Raw genomic sequence first — 8,644 nt, 5'->3', positions numbered from 1 at the left:
TCTCTCTCTCTCTCTCTCTCTCTCTCTGTCTTTGTTTTTCGAGACAGGGTTTCTCTGTAGCTTTGGAGCCTGTCCTGGAACTAACTCTGTAGACCAGGCTGGCCTCAAACTCACAGAGATCTGTCTGCCTCTGCCTCCTGAGTGCTGGAAGGCACCACCACCGCCCAGCCCTTTCTTGACACAGGGTTTCACACAGGCAGGTCAGCAAGCCTAAACCACGCGTGTCCTTGAACTCTGCTCCTTCTGCCTCTCCCTCGAACGTGGGACTTCAGAGATGCTGTTTATCTTCTTACTTTTATTTCGAGCTGTGACTCTCCTGCCCACATCCTAGAATGACAAGCCTGCACCACCAGGCCAGCTCCTTCTTCATAATTTCACAGCTTTGTCCTTTCCTGGCCTCAGCATATGGATACCCTCTTTTCCATAAGTGAAGAACTTTTCCTTTTCCCTTAAAGAAAACATTTTTATCAGTTTCTCTTAGGCATCTCTAAATCACCAGCATTAACCAGTTGAAATAACGGTTCCTTAACACAGAAACTATGATTTTAGGCAGTCTGCTCCTGAGACAGCTAGGTGACTAGTGGGGGAGGAGTACATCCACACGGGGACCTTCTGTCACGCTGCTCACTCTCCCCGTTTATCCCTTTAGTTCTTCCTCTTTTTCCACCTCCTCCTCCTCTCTCCTCTCCCTTTTCTTCTTCTAGACAGGGTCTTATATGTATCTGACTGGCCTTGAACTCACAAAAATCTCCCTATCAGGAGACACTAACTCCTGAGTGTTAAAGAAAGGCATCTTCTTTTTTGGTTTTGTCATCTCGTGTGTCCCAGGCTGACAGCAAACTGAAGGTGTAGATGAAATGACATGGAACTCCTCGTGCTCCTGTCTCCACGGCTCTAGTGCTAGGATGACAAGAGCTGTCTACCATGCCTGACTTTTGTGAAGTAGGACAGGGGCTGGGAAGCTGACCCAGTGTGGCACAAGCTGAGGAGGACCTGACTCAGATCTCCAGCATCCATCAGAACCCTGGAGTGACTGCGTTCTGGAGGGCTGAGATGGGAGGGTGAGAGGAGACAGAGACAGACTTAACAAGAAAGGCTCTCTTGAGAATGGGAGTGTGTTAAAGCTGGGGCAGATCCAGGAGTCAAAAGCATTTGTTTCGAGACAATTTTTTTTTTCTTCGAGACAGGGTTTCTCTATGGTTTTGGAGCCTGTCCTGGAACTAGCTCTTGTAGACCAGGCTGGTCTCGAACTCACAGAGATCCGCCTGCCTCTGCCTCCCAAGTGCTGGGATTAAAGGCGTGCGCCACCACCGCCCGGCCTCAAGACAAATTTTTGCTCTGTGCCCTTGGCCTTCCAAGAACTATAATTATAATCCTAAGTCACCTAACCACATTCAGTGTGCAATTAAAATTTATGAGTGTGGGCTGACAAGAATGTTCAGAGGGTAAAGGGGCTTGCCACACGGCATGATCACCTGAGTTTAATGCCTAGAACCCATATAAGGTGGAAGGAGAAAACCAACTCTACAGACTCGTCCTCTGCCCTCCACAGTGTCATGGCATGTGCACTCCCTTCCTACTACTACTACTACACACACACACTAATGATACATTTAATAAAATTATATTAGAAATTCCTTATAGTTATATACCTTCTGATCCACATAACTCAGAAGGCAGATTCACAAAGATCACAAGTTAGAGGCTAGCCTGGGCTATACAGTGAGATCCAGTCTCAAAAATCCAAAAACATGGGCTGGAGCGAAGGCCCAGTCTTTAAGAGCACTTGTTCTTGCAGAGGACCCAGGTTCGATTTCCAGCACCAACATGATTGCTCACAGCTCTCTGTAACTCCAGTTCCAGGGGTTCTTATGCCCCCTACTAGTGTTGAAAGTTTCTGTCCCGTCTGGGCTCACAGCCATTCAGTCCCAAAGAAACACACAGAGGCTTACATTAATTATAAACTAGTTAACCTATTATCTCAGGCTTCTTATTAACTCTTACATTAACCCATAATTCTTGTCTGTGTTAGTCATGTGGCTTCTCATCTTGAGTGAGGCGTTCTCATCTTGCTTCCTCTGTGTCTGGGTGACGACTGCAGACTGAGCCTTTCTTCTCACAGAATTCTCCTGTTCTGGTCGCCCCACCTATACTTCTTTCCTGGCTACTGGCCAATCAGCATTTTAGTAAATCAATACAAATGAGAAATCTTTACAGGGTACAAGAGCATTGTCCCACAGCACACTGGCTTCTGCAGGTACCACGTATGCACGCGTTTCACTTACATACATGCAGGCAAACACACATAAAAATGAAATAAGTCCAAACTGAGCATGGTGTGTTTAATCCCAGCACTAGGGAAGATCTCTGAAGGCCAGCCTGGTCTACATAGTAAGCTCCAGGACAGCCAGAGTTACATAGAGGAACCCTGCCTTGAAAAACCAAAATAAACAAATAAATAATCTAAATAATATTTTTAAAAAAACAAAACAAACAAACAAAAGCCAGTCTGTGAATTGTTTATTTTTAGAAATTTTCATTTAAGGAAACTACCAGTAATTGAAACCAGAGAAAGAAAAACTAAGTCAGAGGGTATTGCTTGTGATTTGGATAGGAAGAGACCAGAAAAGAGACAGATGAGGCCACTTTTCGTGTTAGAGGAAGGTGCAGGACCACTGGCTCACATACGACACCCTACGCTGGTCTTGCAGGGCCAGTTTCTACCCACACAGGGTAAGTCAAAATGGAGTCAGAGCTGTCAGGGAAGATTGGTACCAGGACAGGTTCAGATTTCGGCCAAAAAAGAAGAGCCAGGGCTCAGCTGTTACCCACGCTGGGCTCCTTCATCGGCTGAGGCAAGAAATGGAGTTCAGTTCGAGGTCAGCATGGTTGGAGTACAGAGGCAATCTCTGTCTCTCTGTCTGTCTCTGTCTGTCTGTCTCCCTCTGTTATCTCTCTCACACACACACCAGAGTTAGTTTTGAAGGGGTGGGGACTGGGAATGCAGCTCAATTGGAAGAGCACTTGCCTGGCATGCACAAAGCCTTGGGTTCCATCCCAGCGCTGTCAGCTGGGTGTGCAATGCCAGCATTTGGGAGGTAAAGGCAAGAGAAGCACAAATTTAAGATCAGCAAGCAAAAAGGAGGAAAAAACAAAACCAAGAAGCCACCCTTGGCTATATAGTGAGTTCAGGCCAACTGGGCCACAGAGAGATGCTGAGTATACCTATGGAAGGGTGAAGATCAGCAGGGCTCAGGATCAGGTAGGGTCAAAGGTCACGAGATCCGGCTAAAGATGGCACTTTAGGACAGGATCATAGGTGATATTTGGAGAGTGGTGGAGGTCAAGACAGGTTGCAGGTCAGGGGCTGGTGTCTCAGTGGGGTCAGAGACAAGCAATGGGGTCACAGCCTGGTTAGGACAAGGGTCTTACATACATAGCACACAGTATAGGGTTCTCCCAGTGGGGGGTGTCGGAGGCATGCTGGGGATCAGGGCAGAGCCCGCGTGACCCCCAAAGTAGTCCCCTGTCGCTCATCGCCAGGTTCTCCCCAATCGCCATCGATGGCATGAGTGGCCTGGCAGGTGTGGGCTTGTCCGGAGGCGCGGCAGGCGCTGGATGGTGCATCTTCGTATACAACCTGTCCCCTGAAGCTGATGAGAGCGTGCTGTGGCAGCTTTTCGGACCTTTTGGGGCAGTCACCAATGTCAAGGTCATCCGGGATTTCACCACCAACAAGTGCAAGGGCTTCGGCTTCGTCACCATGACCAACTACGACGAGGCAGCCATGGCCATCGCCAGCCTGAATGGCTACCGCCTGGGTGAGCGTGTGCTGCAGGTGTCCTTCAAGACCAGCAAGCAGCACAAGGCCTGAGCACTTACCGCCCTCCCTCCCTGGGCAGCAGAGAGAGAGAATGAGAGCGGGAGAGAGAGAGTGAGAAAGAGAGAGAGAGCGTGACTGCAAGAGCAGGAAGACCCACACACTTGCAAAAAACACCACAGGGTGAGCATCGGGATGGGGAGGGTCTGCAGGGAATCAAGGGGGGGGATCCTCCCATCCTCCCTGCTTTCCCCACCCAGCTGGGGCTTGTTCACTCTCTCGTCTTGGTTTGGTTCACGGTGATGGCTTTTGTTTCTTTTTTTGGCTAAAAACAAAAAGAAGAAAGCAGAGAGGAGACCCCCCCTATCCCACCTCACCCTCTCCACCCTGCATGGGATGGCTCAGGGGACACAGCAGTGCTCCACCCAGGCCTCCTTTGCCCAGGCCTGTCCTATACCGAGAGAAAGGGGAGGGAACAGGTTTAAAAATCCCCAAAACAGCAAAAAACATGAAAGAGGGGTGTGGGCCTCCCCATCCCAGGCCCCAGTCCCTGGGCAGAATACAGGGAGCAGGGTTGGGGCAGGGTAGGAAGCAGAAACAAAACGAAAAAAAAGGGTGGGGTGGGGTGGGAGGGGAAGAAAAACTCTATTTTTGTAAAAAGGGAAAAAGACCTCGTGGAGAATTTTTACTGGGGATTCTTGAACTTGAAAAAAAAAATCACAAAAAAGACAAAAAAAAAAAGAAACTATTTTGGCAAGTTATGTTTACCAACTAACTGGGGCGGGGGTGCAGGAAGCAGGGCTGAGGGTTTGAAAGTCCATAGGGCTGCCAATGCGCGCACGCACGCGCGCACACACACACACACACATACACACACACACACACACACAGCCACAAGAAGACAGGAGGGACATATACTTGGACCTTGGAGACACAGATACAACAACACATACAGAAACATTTCAGGATACATTCAGGAAGGTGACCAAAGCCACAAGAGAGGATGGAGACACACGGACCCTTAGGGCTGTGTAGACATAGATACAGACATTGGCTGCTTGTCCACAAAACCATGTGACGTGTGAAAGCCACTGCCACAGATCCATTTGGACGTAGGAATCTGGACACAAGTTTCCAAAGAGAGCCGGGGCTGCCGTCGGTTGGTGGACCTGGGTTTAGCCCAGCACTGCAGCAACCTGGAGCAGTGGTGCACAGCCCTCGTTCTTCCTAGTACTTGAGAGGTGGAGGCAGATCAGGTCAAGACTAGCCTTGGCTACATAGTGAGTTTAGGTTAGCCTGGGCTATATAAGACCCTGTCTCAAAAAACAAAAATAAACAGGTCACCTAGAAACATACAACACCTAGGGACATACACCCATGTCCGCAGCATCCTACACGTCACCTAGATACATACAACACCTAGGGACATACAACACCTTGGGACATACACCCATGTCCACAGCATCCTACAGGCCCAGACAAGACGTTCCTACTGGAGACCCTGACCCAGTTACTTCCTCCAGCCAGGCTGGTCCAGCCACTTCTCCCTGGGCCCCCAATAAGCCCCAGCCCCAGGTTCTCTGCACAGACTCCTTAGCCCACCAGGGGCCTCCCTGCTGCCCACACATATGGCGTCCATGCATCCAAACACACAATACCTCGTTCTACTTTGGCATCACCGTGGGCTGGAGGGGGCTCTCACTCCCCACAACACTGAGGCCAAAGGACCCCCTGCCCCTGGGACTCAGCCCCCCTGGGTCCAGGGGGAGGTCTGCAGTCTCCTCCCTCAACTAGGGCCAGTGTGCTCCCCACTGCAGCAAGCACCCAGAACATCCCCCAGACCCAGGGGTGTCCCCACACCCCTTCCCATCAGCGTGTCACCTTTTGATTGTTGGGTTTTTTCGTCTTTCTGGACTGTGGGGGAACCATGGATGCAGCCTTCATGAGCCCCGGCCCTGGCTTCTGACTGAATTTTGCATCCATAACCCCACACTCTTTTTATTCCTTTATGCAAGTTCCAACAGAAGCCACAGGCTGGAGCCCCTGGGAGCCCCAAACCTTCAACCCATCCCTCAGTGGGCCCAGTCACAGCTGAGAGTCGTGAAGCCCCGCCCCGCCCCGCCCTCTAGTTCTAGTTGCTTTCTTCCGGTGTCCTCTGCGTTTGGTGTCTGGCCATGGCCCCATCTGAGCGTCCAACTCTCTCTCCCCACCCCTCCTGGTGTTGTTCTTAACCGTCTGTGGAATTTCTGCTGCAAGGAACAAAAAGAAAAAAAAAATTAAAAAAAGACCAAAAAATAAAAAAACGGAAAAAAAAGAAAGAAAACTCAAACAGAAGATGAAATATAGCAACAGGAAAGAAAGGAAAAAAGACAAAAACACAAAGACAATTTAAAAACAAAAAAAAGGAAAAAAAGATAAACTGTCACCAGTTAACTTTCTCGTACTTTTTTGCTGAATTTAGCTTCATGTAGTTTTAACTTATTGCTATGTTAACTATTTATTACCCTTGTTGGCCTGTAAGGACCTTTGTGTATATTTCTGTTCTTTCATTGGTTTGCAAGTTGAAGGAAGATGTCCCTTTTCTTTCAGTTTTGCTGCGATGTGGTTATGCCTAATTTATTTATAAAAAGGGGAAGTGGAGTCACTAAAGTAATAATTATTAATAACAGTAATGGTAGCGGAGTGCCCCCTGGGGTGCCGTGGGCTCCCCACAGCTGTTGGTGCCCAGGGCCTCTCAATGGGATTGTTTTGCTATTGTCTTGAGAGGTTTTTCTGTCTATTTAGCTGGTGAACTCTAGCTTGCTCATGATACACCGAACCTATTTATTCTGGTGGTTTCTAAGTCTGCCCTAATCCTCCCCATCCCTCCCAGCAGGACAGGGACTACCCACCTTCAGGAGGGTGCAACCCCTTCTTTCCCTGCTGTTTCTGGGGTCTCCCCTGCCTTCCACACATGCTGGAGGCATCCGAGCAATAAGGGCTGGGTTTGTCCCCCACCCTGGGGGGAGGGCCAGCTCTGAAGAGGGGGCTTCTCCCCCCACCCCCTCCCACCAAGGCCTAGGTCCCTGCTGTCCCCAAGACTGGGAGGAAGGGACTTTTTTTCTAAGATACAAGCTTAGCCCAGCTAGCCCCCCTCCCTGAAGGCCAGTCCCCCAGGAGGGCCAGGCCAAGGGCTCCCAGGGAGAGGAGCCCTTGGGTCTTCCAAAATCCCTGGGGGGTCACGGGCAGGCCAGTGGGAATGGGGCTCAGCCCCTCCAACCCTTCCTTCATCCTGTTTATTGGGAAAGTTTCAAACCATGACAGAGTCCATGTTGGAGGTGATATAAAGAACTGTAGAAAAAAAAAAAACTAAAAAAAAACAAACCTCAACCCAAACCCACAAACACTTCAAGTTGCGTTTAGACTATTTATTACCGAGATTCCAGGCCTGGCCGCGGTAACTGACTTTTACATGGAATTGTTTAATTATTTGTACTTTTCATGCCAGAGAATAAAAAGTTCAGAATCTTAAGTCTCAGGTGATTTGTGGGCAGGGGTGGGCAGGTTTGTGTGCTGGGACCCCCGGAAAAGGATGCCATCCCTCCCTGGGCTGGGGACAACAGTCTACTGTCTACCGATTGCTGGGGCCTGGGTGCCTTCGCTGTCAGTTGGGTTGTGGTGCTGCAAGAGGCTGCACCTACTGCTTCCCTCGGTGTAAACTGCAGCTGCGACACCACACCTGACAGTTCAAGAGTCCAGTCCATCACGGCAGGAAGGCGTGGCAGGAGCTTGAAGCTGCTGGCACTGCAGCCAGGAAGCAGAGATGGCTGCAGGAGCTAAGGTACACGACACCAAGCCTTGACCTCTACTCCTTCTCTGTAACTACAGCCAGGTCTGTCTCCTAGGCAACTCCAGACCCTGCTAAGTTGACAGCTGACAGCGGTACCCCCCACCTTCCACATCTGCCTCCTGTTCACACCCCAAAATAAAGGCAGATCTAGCTAGGCATGCTGGCCCTGAGCGACCGAGGAAGGAGACAGCCTGAGGCTAGCCTCAACTATATAGACCAACGGGGAAAAAAGGCACACACAGCCAATATGGACGAGTCACATTTATTGTTCTGAGGTCACGTGTGAGGTCATCCACTCATCTCCTACCAGCTGGGAAGGCAGGGATGAGGTGGAACAGGGATTAACTCCCACCCAAAAATCCAAGGAGGGTGAGCTCCTTTATCCATCTCTGGAGGCCACTGGGGCCTCAGCAATATGGATGGCTTGGCTAGCCTGGGCCAGAAGCGGGGCTTAGAGCACCACGGGGTTCCTGCTACCTGGAGAATGGCCAGGAACCCTGGGTAGGCAGGCCTTGGTCCATAGACTGCAGGATCAGTAGACAGGTTTCAGGCCTTGAAGTTCTAGGATGGAAGACAGAATTAGAAAGACGGAGGGCCCAGGACATGGGCTGGTGCAAAAGCAAGCACCCCAGCACTGGAAACCTAAATTATTTCTGGAAGATGTGGCTCAGCTGGCAGACTGTGTGCCTAGCACAGAAAGCCCTGGGTCAGTCGTCAGTACCTCATACACTGGGCTTGGTAGGTGGCACAGTGGGCAGGACTGACGAATGCTCAAGGCCAGTATGGACTACACAATATTCTGTCTTTTTTGTTTTCGAGACGGGGTTTCTCTGTTTCTTTGGAGCCTGTCCTGGAACTCTACAGAGTGAGTTCTAGGAAAGCCAAGCAAGAATACACAGAGAAATGAAACCCTATCTCGAGAAACTATGAATGAGAGAGAGAGAGAGAGAGAGAGAGAGAGAGAGAGAGAGAGAGAGAGAGAGAGAGAGAGAGAG

At 50.0% G+C, this 8,644-nt stretch overlaps 2 protein-coding genes across 6 annotated transcripts in view; one reads left to right on the top strand and one right to left on the bottom strand.

Moving 5' to 3' along the window:
- Positions 1 to 3,987, top strand: part of Elavl3 (ELAV like RNA binding protein 3) — a 34,530-nt gene extending 30,543 nt beyond the window's left edge. For 2 of the 3 annotated variants that reach the window (XM_005346939.2, XM_005346938.2), the window contains exon 7: positions 3,523 to 3,987. In XM_005346939.2, the coding sequence (XP_005346996.1) occupies positions 3,523 to 3,874 (352 nt within the window). In that variant the 3' untranslated portion in view covers positions 3,875 to 3,987. The remainder of the gene's footprint in view (positions 1 to 3,522) is intronic. The other variant, XM_005346940.2, reaches the window with a different exon arrangement.
- A 3,908-nt stretch (positions 3,988 to 7,895) lies between these two features.
- The window catches only part of Prkcsh (protein kinase C substrate 80K-H), an 11,403-nt gene continuing 10,654 nt past the window's right edge, over positions 7,896 to 8,644 (bottom strand). For all 3 annotated transcript variants that reach the window (XM_005346933.3, XM_005346935.3, XM_005346934.2), the window contains exon 18: positions 7,896 to 8,210. The gene's annotated coding sequence lies outside the window, so the exon portion shown is untranslated. The remainder of the gene's footprint in view (positions 8,211 to 8,644) is intronic.

The sequence above is a fragment of the Microtus ochrogaster genome, chromosome 5 (genome assembly GCF_000317375.1).
Source record: "Microtus ochrogaster isolate Prairie Vole_2 chromosome 5, MicOch1.0, whole genome shotgun sequence".
Lineage (NCBI taxonomy): Eukaryota > Metazoa > Chordata > Mammalia > Rodentia > Cricetidae > Microtus > Microtus ochrogaster.
The sequence above is the reverse complement of the archived record's forward strand: the minus strand, read 5'-3'. Positions and strand labels throughout refer to the sequence as shown.